The sequence below is a fragment of the Penicillium maclennaniae genome (assembly GCF_028827695.1).
Source record: "Penicillium maclennaniae strain IBT 15551 chromosome Unknown utg000007l:1.0-4884863.0:1.0-4888362.0, whole genome shotgun sequence".
Classification (NCBI taxonomy): domain Eukaryota; kingdom Fungi; phylum Ascomycota; class Eurotiomycetes; order Eurotiales; family Aspergillaceae; genus Penicillium; species Penicillium maclennaniae.
The window spans coordinates 462,759-476,862 of NW_026623219.1; the positions used below are offsets into that span (position 1 = coordinate 462,759).

General features: G+C 51.5%; 6 protein-coding genes across 6 annotated transcripts; 3 read left to right on the forward strand and 3 right to left on the reverse strand.

Annotated features, from left to right (window-relative positions):
• Positions 1–227: 227 nt before the first annotated feature.
• Positions 228–2,204, reverse strand: N7477_007382 (uncharacterized protein; the record flags this gene model as incomplete). The annotated part of the gene is made up of 3 exons (XM_056969045.1): positions 228–1,140; positions 1,195–1,689; positions 1,747–2,204. The coding sequence occupies 3 exons, from the start codon at positions 2,202–2,204 to the stop codon at positions 228–230; spliced, it is 1,866 nt and encodes a 621-aa protein (XP_056819077.1).
• Positions 2,205–2,817: 613 nt separating this feature from the next.
• Positions 2,818–4,691, forward strand: N7477_007383 (MFS transporter; the record flags this gene model as incomplete). The annotated part of the gene is made up of 4 exons (XM_056969046.1): positions 2,818–3,024; positions 3,090–3,984; positions 4,046–4,509; positions 4,575–4,691. 4 exons carry the CDS (start codon positions 2,818–2,820, stop codon positions 4,689–4,691), a joined length of 1,683 nt encoding a protein of 560 aa, XP_056819078.1.
• Positions 4,692–5,631: 940 nt separating this feature from the next.
• On the forward strand, positions 5,632–7,813 carry N7477_007384 (H(+)-transporting V1 sector ATPase subunit A; the record flags this gene model as incomplete). Its single annotated transcript, XM_056969047.1, is given in 5 exon segments — positions 5,632–5,910; positions 5,972–6,056; positions 6,133–6,605; positions 6,619–6,798; positions 6,860–7,813. The coding sequence occupies 5 exon segments, from the start codon at positions 5,632–5,634 to the stop codon at positions 7,811–7,813; spliced, it is 1,971 nt and encodes a 656-aa protein (XP_056819079.1).
• A 379-nt stretch (positions 7,814–8,192) lies between these two features.
• N7477_007385 (dynamin-like GTPase vpsA) lies at positions 8,193–10,739 on the forward strand (the record flags this gene model as incomplete). Its single annotated transcript, XM_056969048.1, has 8 exons — positions 8,193–8,215; positions 8,276–8,345; positions 8,417–8,596; positions 8,684–9,376; positions 9,430–10,071; positions 10,126–10,384; positions 10,437–10,521; positions 10,571–10,739. 8 exons carry the CDS (start codon positions 8,193–8,195, stop codon positions 10,737–10,739), a joined length of 2,121 nt encoding a protein of 706 aa, XP_056819080.1.
• A 414-nt stretch (positions 10,740–11,153) lies between these two features.
• On the reverse strand, positions 11,154–12,090 carry N7477_007386 (carbon-nitrogen hydrolase family protein; the record flags this gene model as incomplete). Its single annotated transcript, XM_056969049.1, has 2 exons — positions 11,154–11,975; positions 12,046–12,090. The coding sequence occupies 2 exons, from the start codon at positions 12,088–12,090 to the stop codon at positions 11,154–11,156; spliced, it is 867 nt and encodes a 288-aa protein (XP_056819081.1).
• Positions 12,091–12,408: 318 nt separating this feature from the next.
• N7477_007387 (glycosyltransferase family 2 protein) lies at positions 12,409–14,023 on the reverse strand (the record flags this gene model as incomplete). Its single annotated transcript, XM_056969050.1, has 2 exons — positions 12,409–13,403; positions 13,456–14,023. The coding sequence occupies 2 exons, from the start codon at positions 14,021–14,023 to the stop codon at positions 12,409–12,411; spliced, it is 1,563 nt and encodes a 520-aa protein (XP_056819082.1).
• Positions 14,024–14,104: the final 81 nt, after the last annotated feature.

The following is a 14,104-nucleotide window of genomic DNA, read 5'->3' on the forward strand; positions in this document are numbered from 1 at the left end:
TTCAAGGCCAGTAGTCTGATAAATAATGCGCCTGAGCAAGACATCGTCTCGGCTATTGGATTGATGAGAGGGCTTGTTTCATCCCGGCTGCTTGCCAGACGGCCGTCCTGCTCCCTTCAATAGTCTGTTCCCTCAGCACCCAAGGAGATAGAGGTAGAGATGTTAGCTTTTATCCTCTTCAGAGTACTGGTAGCTTTGATGAATATGAAGACATGTTTGCACGCCAACTAAAATCCCGAGAACGGGCCACGCTGAATCTCTTGCGTTTTAAGAGTCGTCCACCGCGCCAATAAGTCTTCCATGTTGTCTGGCAGGGTCAATGTATTGCTCTGAGCATCATTGCCACTTTTGTTGCTGGCTTTCTCGGTGCTACTAGGTTGGGGACGCTCCGACTCCTGCTCAAACACATCCTGGTCCTGCTTCGATTCTATAACGGCGGCATTATCCAACCCCGGCTCCACTTCCTCCGCACCCTCCTCTTCCTCTTTTCCATCCTCCTCTGATGCTCTCTGCATGTCGCTCGCACTAATCGGCGCCTTCGACTCCTCACTCTGAGTTATTGCCTCTTGTGTCTTCGCAAGATTCAGCTTCTCCGCCGCTAGTTTCGTCTTCCACTGTCCCTTCTGAGGAAATTCTGCGTCTACCTCTTTGAAATTCTCCGATTGTGACCAGTGCTCAGCCGCGTTGCAATCTTTTGCATACTTGGGCATGGTGTCAAGTTTCCGCAGCCGGCAGGAAGTCTCTTCATTGTTCTCATCCCACTCCTTTTCTTCACGGGCCAGATGAGACGAGGATCTCCTCTCACGATCTCTCTGGAGCGCACGCTCTAGACGCTCAATCTCCTGCTGCTGTCTCCAGAGCTCCAGGTCCTGACGGACATCATTTCTCTCTAACATGTTCTGGTGGCCATCCCTTTCGATGATACGCCGACTCATAAGAAGCTCGTAGTCGCGATTGTTGGGGGAGGCTTCACAAGAGTCAACGCTAGCAGTACTTTTGTTCTGACGGCGAATGGATAGGTCAGTTTCGGAGAGGTCCGATTCGTCGGATTCATTGTAGTCCATGTCTACAAGCGATTCTGTGGGTGCAGTAGAAGGACCAGTGACTTTCGTCATGGGAGGGTTCCCGGAAATATGCTCACTGTGATCGTTAGCGAAGTTTAAAAGAAGAAGAAACGTTGTGACTCGTACGTACGCGAAAAGCGAATGGTCAATATGAATGGGGGATCCAAGTTCGACTTGGAATCGCATAATTTCTCCAGAGTGAATATTCAAGACACCGGTTCTGATTCGTGAGTGTCTGTTCTTCTCAAGGTTTCTCTTGCAGGATTCGATCCCATCAAGCATGCTTTGTATGAGTGTATTGTAATTTTCAAGCTCAGCGGACTTATTGTCTTCCATAGCTCTATGATACCTTTTTCGTGCTCCTCTGTTGTTCGTGTGTTCGATTGAACTCTGTACAGCTTGATCACTCGAGTTCGAGCGGTGGTTGGCTGGCCTGAGTTTTTGGTTCCCGATTCCAGAGATCTCAGTGTGGGACAATCCACCCCGCGGTTTGACTGTCGTGAGTCCCGGAGAGAAGTGTTCGGCAATACTTGACTGCCGTGGCTTCGGGTTCTCGTTTTGTCGTTCTTCCAACAAAGTCTGTATCAAGTCACGCTGCTCTTGGACCATGGTTGGTATATTGTTGCTGGTGTAATATTAATTTCTTCCTGGGGTTTTCCAAAGGCAGGATGATGAAGCATACCTTCGAATTTGACCCGCGTACATAATGACATTGAGCAAAAGTAGCATCGTCGACTTCAGCCTTTCCAGGTTGATTTTCAGCCGCTCCCAACTCGGCTCAAGCAGGACTATCCGAAGTTTTCCAGTCACTCGTCGAAGCTGACTCTTTTCTGGCTGCTCATCGATATCAACCATTCTCTGGATCTGTTCAAGTATGTCCCGGCACTGAGTAAGGACAAGACTCAATGTGCGAAACGCCTCGTCTGAACAGAGCTTGGACGACTCCTCCTCTTCCAAATTGTCTCCAAGTTCACGCAAAATAGCACTTACGAGCGCGACCTCGTTTGACAGAACCTGGATTGTGTTATGCGCATCCTGAACCCGTCTGTAGAAGGAAAAGAGTTTGACGGATAATCTAGCGCCTAAGTCTGCGACTTGTAAGATACTGGCCGCTGCCCCAATAGCTTCAAGGCCAGACATGATTGCGAAGAGGCAAAAGAACTTCGTCAGTGCGAGTTCACAATTAGCCGATCATGAAATAATTGAGGAGTCGAGGTATGGAGCTGCCCTTGGCGGGGTTGGCGGGGCTAGCCACCGTGTTGAACAGCGCTATAGACCAACCGTGTAATCTTCGAATTCTCCCAGTACCATATTACCGCGAAGCCCACCCGAGGGTCCTATCGAGGCTTCGTCTTCTGTCTGGCTTAAGCCCGTGGGCCCTGTGTGAGGTCCCGGGCCCGTACGTATATGAAGATGGTGGTTTGATACTAAGGGCCTAAATGATCTCGGCGAGCACCCAACTTTTTGATTTATCCCTCTCACGGGCGAGATATCTCAATTTGCACATATACCCCTTTTGATGTAATCCGGCTATGTTTAGTGCTGTTGGACAGGAGTTTATAGGAAGATTTCGGCCCCCAAATTCTCATCTCTTTTCAGCAGGGATAGTTTGACCCCCAAGGCTGGCGACTTTGCGCGAGTGATTTTTGTCGCCAGTTCAACACACTCAGCACGCCGTTCATGTTTTTGCCTGTTACCATTTACATTCTGCCAGCGTATTTTTAAACGTGCATCACACTTTTAGATCTAGACTATGGCTATCTCTTCTCCGGATGAGACCACGAAAGCTACTAAGTCAGAAGATGCTGCTGAAAGTACCGCCCAGCTTCAACATGCGAACAGTACTGGGGGGTCAGAGGAGACCTCGACGGTAATGCACGGTTTCAAGCTTGTTGCAATCTTTATAGGTATATGCTTCGGCACCTTCTTGATGTCCTTGGATATTTTCGTCATCGCAACGGTACTTCTACCTGCTCCCCTCCTTACTATCCAAAATCCTAAAAGGGTCTGACACTCGATGGATAGGCTATTCCATCAATCACATCCGACTTCAAGGATACGTCGCAGCTGGCCTGGTATCCGGCCGCCTATTCCCTTACGACTTGCGCATTGACCCCGTTGGCAGGAAAGCTGAGCTCAACGTTTCCACTCCGCTGGATCTACATAATATTCTTCTCCATATTTTTGGTCGGCAGCCTCATATGTGGATGTGCTCCAAATAGTAACACCTTCATTGTGGGTCGTGCAGTCGCAGGCGTTGGGGCGTCCGGTGTCGCGGGTGGTGGGTTTGTTATTGTTCTCACTGTTTCTTCAGAGAAAGCGAAACCGCTGCTCATGGGCATATGCAGCAGTTGCTTTGCTATGGGCCTCATTCTAGCACCCATCATAGGTGGCGCATTTACTGAGAAGGCAACGTGGAGGTGGTGTTTTTGGATCAACCTTCCTCCAGGTGCTCTGACATTAATCTGTATGCTCTGCTTCTTCAGACCCCCGTCCATGCAGCGCGATCAGTCTGCTATCCAGCGGATCAAAAGCCTAGATTTTATCGGATGTGGAATATTTATTCCAGGTATTTTCATGCTGCTTCTCGCTATGATGTGGGGCGGCACAAAAGAGAATTGGGACTCAGCAACAATCATCGGTCTCTTCGTGGGCGCAGCTGTGATACTCATACTCTTTGTTTGCTGGGAAAGCCATAAAGGAGATGATGCTATGATACCAGGAACCCTCATTGTTAGACGAACAATCGCTTTCAGCGTTTTATTTTCATTCTGTCATTTTGGGTCTCTTGGCATTATGAATTACTATCTTCCTGAATGGTTTCAAGCAGTGCAAGGCGCAACTCCGTTGGAAAGTGGTACGCGGATTTTAGCTGCTGTGCTCTCTCAGATAGTGGGAACATTGACTGCTGGTGTTCTGGGTGAGCTTTTCATGTTAGGATCTTACTTATCGAGGTATCCAAAGCTGACACTAGGACATAGCGCGGAAGATGCATTATTACAATCCTTGGCTCTTTATTGGACCCCTCTTAGTGTGCACTGCGGCAGCTTTATACACTCAATTCTCGACTTTCGATACACCGTCTAGCCATTGGATTGGATTCCAGGTCATCCAGGGTCTCGGAGTTGGCATGGCCCAACAAATGCCCTCTCTCATCGTCCAATTAGCAGTCAAAGATAAGCCGGACCTTATGCCAGTTGCCGTCTCACTCAATCTGTTCTTCCAATTCTTAGGGGCCACCGTCACGCAAGTTCTTGGAGGTATCGTATTTCGTTCAATTCTGGGCCAAGAACTGGCCAAGCATGCCGGACTCAATGCCTCCCAAATCAATTTGTTATCTACCGCTGGAACTGCCCATATACGTGAAACTACCGAGCAGAGCTTTCCCCCCAAATCGTTACGTTCAGTTCTGGAATCTTACAACACAGCCATTACTGCAACGTTTGTACGCGTCCATCTCCGGGAGCAACCCCATTGCAGAATGATGACTGACCAGATTGACACTGATAGTTTGTTGCGGTCGCTACGACAGCCATAGCATTCTTACTAGCTTTTGGAGTCAAGTGGTTCAGAATCGCCGAGGCAAAGTCCACTGAGGGGGAAAGGGATGACACTGAGCGGCAGTAAGACCTGTTCAGCCCGACCATATCGATATTGTGGACGGAAAATACATGTTAGACATCGCCAGAAAAGCTAGCGTCTTTTGGAGTGAGGCTTCAACGATTGATTTCTTCAATTCAATACATTTGACCAACTTTGACTCACTCTTCATGTAAATCGTACCGTCTTCAAGCCGTCCGAGATTCAAAGGATTTGCTTCGCGTGTAAACATGCTTTGATGCTACTATAGGTCAATTGTGTCTTTTTAATGCCTTTTCATATATATCCGGGAGAATAGAATGATTGAAGACTTAGGGACTTTAACATACATTGGATAATGCTAAGACTCCCTCTGGCAGGACGCCCGCTGCACCTGAAAACTCGAGTAAGAAAACAGGAATTTGCTTGAAACACCCGATGAGTGCACCGCATGGTCTTCAGCATAGCATTTGGCTGTTATAGTGTCAAAAAACTTGTGATCTATACTTTGCATGTGCAGAGGGGCGCCGAGATCCGGCGCTTGATCTCTCGCCTCCTATTTCTCGAAGCTAGATCATGTAGAGACAATCATTCCATTCAATATAGAATGCCCGGGCTATTGACTAGGCATCGACAGTTCGAAGAATGCCTAATTCTATGTAGTCGATTCTGCAATGGCACGATTCAATGCCCGCTCTGCAGCAACTATACGAAGGGGCATGTCGCCCACATGGCTCGTACTCACATGTAATCGCACCCTTCGATGCTAGCACCCACGCCCCCTATTTTCTAAATATTGCTTTTTTGAGGCTGACAGACAAACTCACGGACAATGGAGACCTGGCGATCCCGGGCGCTAATCACTCGGAAGAACGAGCGAAAGGATTGGATAGCATAAGGGGGAATCTCCACGACCCCCCCAAACAGGACCTAGTGAGCACATCTGGGCAACCTGTACATTGACTGTACAAAGATCACCTAAAATCGAATGTTAGGCTTGCAAAGGCCTCGATTGAAAGCAAGGCCGTCACTGCTGCAATTGATTAGCAGAGAGCCCGAGCGTCCGACCTCTCCACCGCCCGTCAACCGCGAGCTTCCAAAGTCTCCGCTTCCAGACTCACCCACCTCCATCTCCTCCAACCCCTCTTCCAAAGCTACCACCATGGCCCCCAAAAACAAGGACCAGGAGCCTCATGGCCTCATCTTCTCGGTTTCCGGCCCCGTCGTCGTGGCCGAAAATATGATCGGCTGTGCCATGTACGAGCTGGTAAGTTCTCGAAAGCTACCCCCAATGCACTCCGAGTCATTGCTGATCCGATGGCTGCCAGTGCCGCATTGGACACGACCTTCTCGTTGGTGAAGTCATTCGTATCGAACAGGACAAGGCCACCATCCAGGTCTACGAAGAGACCGGTACGATTCCTTACCACTTGTGGGCCACGTATGCCCCGATCGATCATCGCCGAAGCTAATTATTGTGATTTAACAGCCGGTTTGACCGTCGGTGACCCCGTCACACGGACGGGAAAGCCCCTTTCTGTCGAGCTTGGCCCCGGTTTGATGGAGACGATCTACGATGGTATTCAGCGACCGCTCAAGGCCATTTCCGACAAGTCGAAAGGTATCTACATTCCCCGTGGTATCTCCGTCAATGCGCTGGACCGCGAGAAGAAGTGGGAGTACAAGCCTGCCGGCTTCAAGGTCGGCGATCACATCACCGGTGGTGACATTTGGGGTACCGTCTTCGAGAACAGCTTGGTGAATGACCACAAGATCCTTCTGCCCCCACGTGCCCGTGGTACTATTACACGGATATCCCCCGCCGGTAGCTACACCGTCGAGGAGAAGCTGCTCGAGGTCGAATTCGAGGGTAAGAAGAGCGAGTTTGGAATGATGCAGACTTGGCCGGTCCGTGTACCTCGCCCGGTCAACGACCGTCTCGCTGCCGATTCGCCCTTCATTGTCGGGCAGAGAGTGCTGGATTCTCTTCCCCAGTGTTCAGGGTGGAACCGTTTGTATTCCCGGCGCTTTCGGATGTGGCAAGACTGTCATTTCCCAATCCGTGTCCAAGTTCTCGAACTCCGACATCATTGTCTATGTCGGTTGCGGTGAGCGTGGTAACGAGATGGCCGAGGTGTTGATGGACTTCCCCGAGGTATTTATACTGTTCGACATCAAAAGCCATGTGTGATTGTTAACCGCTTCTCTCCCAACAGCTTTCCATTACTGTCGAGGGCCGTAAGGAGCCCATCATGAAGCGAACCTGCTTGATCGCCAACACCTCCAACATGCCCGTGGCCGCCCGTGAGGCCTCCATCTACACCGGTATCACCATCGCCGAATATTTCCGTGACCAGGGCAAGGACGTGGCTATGATGGCTGACTCGAGTTCTCGCTGGGCCGAGGCTTTGCGTGAGATTTCCGGTCGTTTGGGAGAGATGCCTGCTGACCAGGGTTTCCCCGCCTATCTGGGTGCCAAGCTGGCCTCCTTCTACGAGCGTGCCGGCCGCAGCAGTGCCCTGGGTAGCCCCGAGCGTAACGGCAGTGTCAGCATTGTTGGTGCCGTCAGCCCGCCCGGTGGTGATTTCTCCGATCCCGTCACTAGCAGTACCCTAGGTATTGTGCAGGTCTTCTGGGGTCTCGACAAGAAGCTGGCGCAGCGCAAGCACTTCCCGTCGGTCAACACCTCGATGTCCTACAGCAAGTACACCACCGTTCTGGATAAGTACTACGAAAAGCACAACCCGGACTTCCCTCGCTTGCGTGACCAGATCCGTGAATTGCTGTCTAAGTCGGAGGATCTCGACCAGGTCGTGCAGTTGGTCGGTAAGGCGGCGCTTGGTGACTCGGACAAGATTACGCTGGACGTCGCCGCCATGCTCAAGGATGACTTCCTACAGCAGAATGGCTACAGTGACTACGATCAATTCTGCCCTCTGTGGAAGACTGAGTACATGATGAAGGCATTCATGGGCTTCCATGACGAGGCTCAGAAGGCCGTGGCTCAGGGCCAGCAGTGGAACAAGGTCCGTGACTCCACCTCGGACCTGCAGGCGTCTTTGCGGAGCATGAAGTTTGAGGTACCCGACAACGAGGAGGAGGTCACTGCCAAGTACGAGCAACTCCTGCAGTCCATGTCGGATCGCTTTGCGTCGGTGTCGGATGAGTAGAGGGATAGAGAGAGAGAAGCGTTCTCCGTGCATCTTGTATTCGGTTTTTGACAAGCACATTACCCTGTAGTTATGTTCAATAAATTTTTGACTTTGATCGAGACTAGGCAGATGTATAGAAAGTAGTAGAAGTAGTAGATGTAGTAGATGTAGCAGGAGTGGATGCCTGAGTAGCAAGTGCCGCAGCCCACGAGCCGAAAGACCCAAAGACCCAACTGTGGATCCGCCACCCTCTGTCACCGCCTGCGTCTGTTTAACCAAACACTCCGCCTCTCTCCTTGCGATATCTCCCTATTGCTCTGGGTGTTTCTTACTACGGTTGCCCTTTCTTTTGATTTCTAGCCTTCTTTCGCTCAGGTCTCATACACATCGCCTAGCCATGGCAAGCTCAACTGGCCATTCGTGCGCAACCACCCCTGTCCCACCATCCCCTCTGATGCGGCCTAGCTAACCTGTGCGAAGCATAAACGTGAACGACCCCAGCCTGATCTCGCTGGTTAACAAGCTCCAGGATGTCTTTTCTACAGTTGGGGTGAGTACATATATTAGCTCTCATGCGACGCCCGTGTTCTCTTGCCCGAAACTGACACCGCTTGCCATTAGGTGCACAACCCCATCGACTTGCCGCAGATCGTTGTCGTCGGATCGCAGTCCAGTGGAAAAAGTTCAGTATTAGAGAACATTGTTGGCCGTGATTTGTATGCGCTCTTTCCCTCACAGTGGTCCTCATGTCTCCGGCATTTCGCGACGGTGCGGGTGGCGGGGGTACCTCCAGGCAGCGTCGTCAGCCATTGCTAACCACACTTTCTATCTGATTTAGCCTACCTCGTGGCTCGGGAATTGTTACTCGGAGAACCCCTCATTCTGCAGCTGATCAACAAGACCCCTACCGCGCAAACGAATGGCGACAAGATGCTGGAAACAACGGACAGCGAGTCCAATGTCGACGAGTACGGCGAATTCTTGCACTTGCCCGGCGAGAAGTTTTATGACTTCAACAAGATCCGTGATGAGATTGTGCGTGAGACAGAAACCAAAGTCGGCAAAAACGCTGGCATTTCACCTGTCCCGATCAACCTGCGCATCTACTCACCCAACGTCCTCACCCTGACCCTGGTCGATTTGCCCGGTCTCACCAAGGTGCCTGTTGGGGACCAGCCGAAGGATATCGAGCGTCAGATTAAGGACATGGTGCTCAAGTACATCAGCAAGCCTAATGCCATCATTCTGGCCGTGACATCGGCCAACCAGGATCTGGCCAACTCCGATGGTCTGAAGCTGGCGCGTGAGGTGGATCCTGAGGGACAGCGCACCATCGGTGTGTTGAGTAAGGTTGATCTGATGGACGATGGTACCGATGTGGTGGATATTCTCGCTGGTCGGATTATCCCGCTGCGCCTGGGTTACGTGCCCGTTGTCAACCGTGGTCAGCGTGACATTGAGAACAAGAAGCTCATTTCCTATGCTTTGGAGAATGAGAAGAACTTCTTCGAGAACCACAAGGCGTATCGAAACAAGGCTTCGTACTGCGGTACCCCATACCTTGCCCGCAAGCTGAACTTGGTACGTGTAGCAGTCGCAAAAGTCGCGTGAGCAGTCAACTAACCTCATTCTAGATCTTGATGATGCACATTAAGCAGACCCTCCCTGACATCAAGGCCCGTATCTCCTCCTCTCTCCAGAAGTACAGCACGGAGCTCGCGCAGCTCGGCGATTCCATGCTCGGCAACAGCGCCAACATTATTCTCAACATCATTACCGAGTTCAGCAATGAATACCGCACTGTCTTGGAAGGAAACAACCAGGAGTTGTCCAGTACCGAGCTTTCGGGTGGTGCTCGTATCAGTTTTGTCTTCCACGAGCTCTACTCGAACGGTGTCAAGGCCGTTGACCCCTTCGACGTTGTGAAAGACATTGACATTCGCACGATCCTGTACAACTCGTCCGGATCTTCGCCCGCGCTGTTCGTCGGAACCACTGCTTTTGAGTTGATTGTCAAGCAACAGATCAAGCGTCTGGAGGACCCTAGTACAAAGTGTATCTCGCTTGTCTACGACGAGCTGGTGCGCATCCTTGGCCAGTTGTTGAACAAGAATCTCTTCCGCCGCTACCCCATGCTCAAGGAGAAGTTTCACACCGTCGTTATTGCTTTCTTCAAAAAGTGCATGGATCCCACCAGTAAGCTGGTCAAGGACTTGATCGCCATGGAGGCCACTTACATCAACACCGGTCACCCCGACTTCCTTAACGGACAACGCGTAAGAGCCCCATGCCTCCTGTCATGATAGACCAGAAACGCTAACCAAATCTAGGCCATGGCCATCGTGAACGACCGCCAGCTAGCCGCCAAGCCCACCCAGGTCGACCCCAAGACCGGCAAACCTCTGCCCGCCCGCGCCGCGAGCCCCTCTCTGGACACTACTGGCGAGGCTCGAGACAACAGTGGGTTCTTTGGCAGCTTCTGGGCTTCCAAGAACAAGAAGAAGATGGCCGCCATGGAGGCCCCGCCTCCCACCCTCAAAGCTTCTGCTACTCTGTCTGAGCGGGAGTCTACTGAGGTTGAGGTTATCAGTAAGTTCCACCCTTCCAGCTCTGTAAGGTGCCAAGTTAACCCCAAATTTAGAGCTCCTCATTACCTCCTACTTCAACATCGTGAAGCGCACGATGATCGACATGGTCCCCAAGGCCGTCATGTACACACTGGTGCAGTATGTTTCATTTCGATCACTTTGATAGTTCCAAACTGACATGATCCAGATACACGAAGGATGAGATGCAACGCGAGCTGCTAGAGATGATGTACCGCAACAACGAGCTCGACGACCTACTGAAGGAGAGTGATTACACCGTCCGCCGACGAAAGGAGTGCCAACAGATGGTGGAGTCTCTCGGTCGTGCCAGCGAGATTGTCAGCCAAGTGCAGTAAACTCGACATCCTTGGCCATCAAGCTGTGAAAAGGGGTATTTTTCCACTGTATGATTGAGTGTTCTCGCGTTGGCGGAGTTGGACCATTATTTTGTGACTTTGCGGACGCAATCCTGACTATATTCGATATTCGTACACTTTCTGCGGCTTACTTTCTGCTTTTGCTTTGCCTCGGGCCGCATTCCACGTTCTCCCGAGGTTTAGAATTGTTGGTCTTGAGAAAGTCTCACGGTTCACAAGGTTCCGGGAATGTCTGGCATATGATTTTCCTTTTGAGGAGTTCATTCATAATGATGTTTTTTACTGCTCTACGAATTGCTTTAGATCGACTCAATTGCATCTTGTTTTTCTTTTAAGGCGTTGGTCTACCCTACCATCTATTCCACTCGTTTCCCTCTCGTAGGCTCCTAAAATTTATTTACCAACACAGTGTCGATACGTATAATGCCAATCCTCCTTCTTCAAATCCTGCCGCACCTTATAATTCCTCTCGGCCACATCCAAAATCCCCAAATCCATATTCACCACCTTGACACCCTCTTCATTCCCCATCTTCACCACCGGTCCCACAAGCGGCATCGTCACCTGCGACAAGCCCAGGAAATCCTCCGAGGGCCCGGCAGCATTCGCAAAGATAACCGCACAAGTATTCTCAAAACAGCGCGCCGTCAACGTCGACTCCAGAAACAAAGCCTCGACATTCGCATTAAACGCCCGCGCCTCAACCGACGCATCATGCGGCGTCCAATAAGTCGGAATAATCACAATCTCCGCCCCATCAGCAATCAACTCCCGAAATGCCTCCGGGAACGCCAGATCCCAACAGATTAGCATTCCCACACGGCCAATCGGCGTATCGAATGCAACATGCGCATCCAGTCCCGAGGAAGCCAAGGTCGGCCGCTCCGGATGCCAAATATTCTTCTTGCGATATGAGCCGAGAATAGACCCGTCGCTCGAAATGAAGTACGCCGTGTTCCAAAATCGGTCCCCTGTTGCGCTTTGTTCCTTCTCGATGATTGTTCCGGGAACAAGACTCATCCCCAGCTCTCTGGCGAGTGCTTGATACGCGGCTAGGTATTTTGCAGAGTCCTCGGCTTGGATGGCCCAGCGTGGGTCGGAGGGGATGAAGCCGCTCAGGTGGTATTCTGGAAGAACGGCTAGTTCTGCGCCTTGGGATGCGGCGTCCCGAATATACTTGCATGCAGCTGCATGGTTCTCTTCAATGGCGAGGTCCTGGGGTAGGTGGTTAGTGGCGTGGGCGTCATAGATCACGGACTTTGGGGAGTTTCGGGGGCCGATTTACCTTGATGTGCCACTGGATGATGGCGACGCGACGGGTAGGAGCCATGATAGAATACTGTGTTTCAATGTTTTGAAAGAAAGGACAATTGAGAAAATATTCAGTGGAGTAAAGGAGAACGCAATATAGGTCGAGGTCGCACAGATAATCGATTCCTACTGCTACTCCAACTCCCTACTGTTGGAGACGGGTGGGGATGCGGTGAAATGCGCAAATCATAAACGCCGGAACTGCCTCTCCCGCGCCGAGAATCTATCATTATTACTTGGGGGTCTATACAGAACAATGAAAAGAAACTATACACATTAGATCCCGTATATCATGCTTCCAATCCAAATTATTTACCAAACGAACAGAACCGCTCGTTCATGCCATCGCCACTAAGTCCGTAAAGGTTGGCTTCTTACTGACCCGATACACCAAGCGATCGGTGAAGAAATGAGCGAACACGGCGTGGATGGTTGGAACGGCACCAAAGAGGGTACCTGCGACGGGGAAGGCGATGCGATCGAGAAGGTACTGCGGCTTCCACCAGATACGCTGGGAACAGCCCGTATCAGGCAGATTGGCCTCCTGCATATCGCGCATGCGAGCATTGAGGCAGAGAGTGTGCCACCGCTCATACAGCGCCAGACAAATGTTCATTCCCACGAACGACATTCCGCGCACGATGTCAGTGACGGAGAATGCCCATGCCAGGGTTGGATGTAGCTGGGACGCGGGGGTCAAGAAGGTGTATATCACCGAGAACAGCATGATGATGGTCAAGTGACAGGGGAGGAAGTGAGCCTCGTATAACAGTTCCAGTAGAGCAAAGTGTCTCGGACGCAGGAATAAGCATCGTTTGTGGAACCGGAGGTAGCCCAGCGAACGACGAGCCGCGAAGCCCGAATCCAGAGCTCCCCACATATGGCGGAGAGCCTGGCGATATCGGGCAAACAGAGTGTCCATGGATCGTCTCCAGCCGTGTCCACGGTCACTCGACACGTTACACTGGCTTGCGGGGACGTAGATCACGCGGGAGATGACATTACCTGCTGTCTCAAAGTAGCACTTTAAGAGCATATGCATGTCCTCGCCAATGGCCGTCGGGTCACTGTCCCATCCGCCGACCTTCTCGGCGAGGGAGAGTGGCAGCGAGTATACCGAGGTGGGGATGGAGATCATGGTTCCCGGATACATGGTGGACAGCCCGGCAAAGCCCCAAAGCAGATCTGCACATCGGACGAGAACGGGGCTCTCGTGAGAGTTGCGATCGAAGATGATGGGGCAGCAGTAAAGGGAGCGATCCGCCTCACTGAAATGGGCGTAATGCAGTCGACGGATCTCGGTGAAATAGTCGCGAGAGAGATGGGTGTCGGCTGTTCATTGTTAGTATCTCTTGAGTCTTTGGGTGGGTGGGAAAGGGCCTACCATCCATGACAGTGACCACAACATTGCAATTATCCTCGTTCAGATCGGTGCGGTGAATCTCCACGATACGACGAGCGGCCCATGCCACATTTGAGCTTTTCCCTGCAATCTCACCACGGATACCTGATGGGTGGAATGTACTGCAGATGTGAAGGAAAGACTTTTCGAACTTGGTGACCAGGTGGCCCGCTTTGTCCGAGGACTCGGTTTCCTTTTGCTCCATGGCCAGGTATATCTCATATTGTGATTTCGCCCGTGGGTGGCTTGCCAGCACTTTGAGGGTTGTCTCGAGTGTATGAAGGTCTTCGCAGTAGTTTGGTAAGATGATCGCGTGAACGAGTTCCTCCTCGATCACTTCGTTGATGGTCACATCGGTCTTGAGGTTCTTGGTGAGCAACGAGTCCATCGAGGACATGGAAATGGGCGAGATGGGTGGCTCGAGATCATCTTGTCCTTCGGGCTGCGGCGAGGGAAGAGGGGTATGCCAAATGCGCCGTTCCAACGCCGTCTTGGCTTTCCCAGTAGCTCTGTAGATCGACCACCCGAGCCGGAGAGTGAAACCCAACATATGGACATGAATCAAGACCGCGTATACCACAAAGATCCGCTGTGCTATATTCATGCCCCCCCAGAAGCCGCCCTGGGTAGG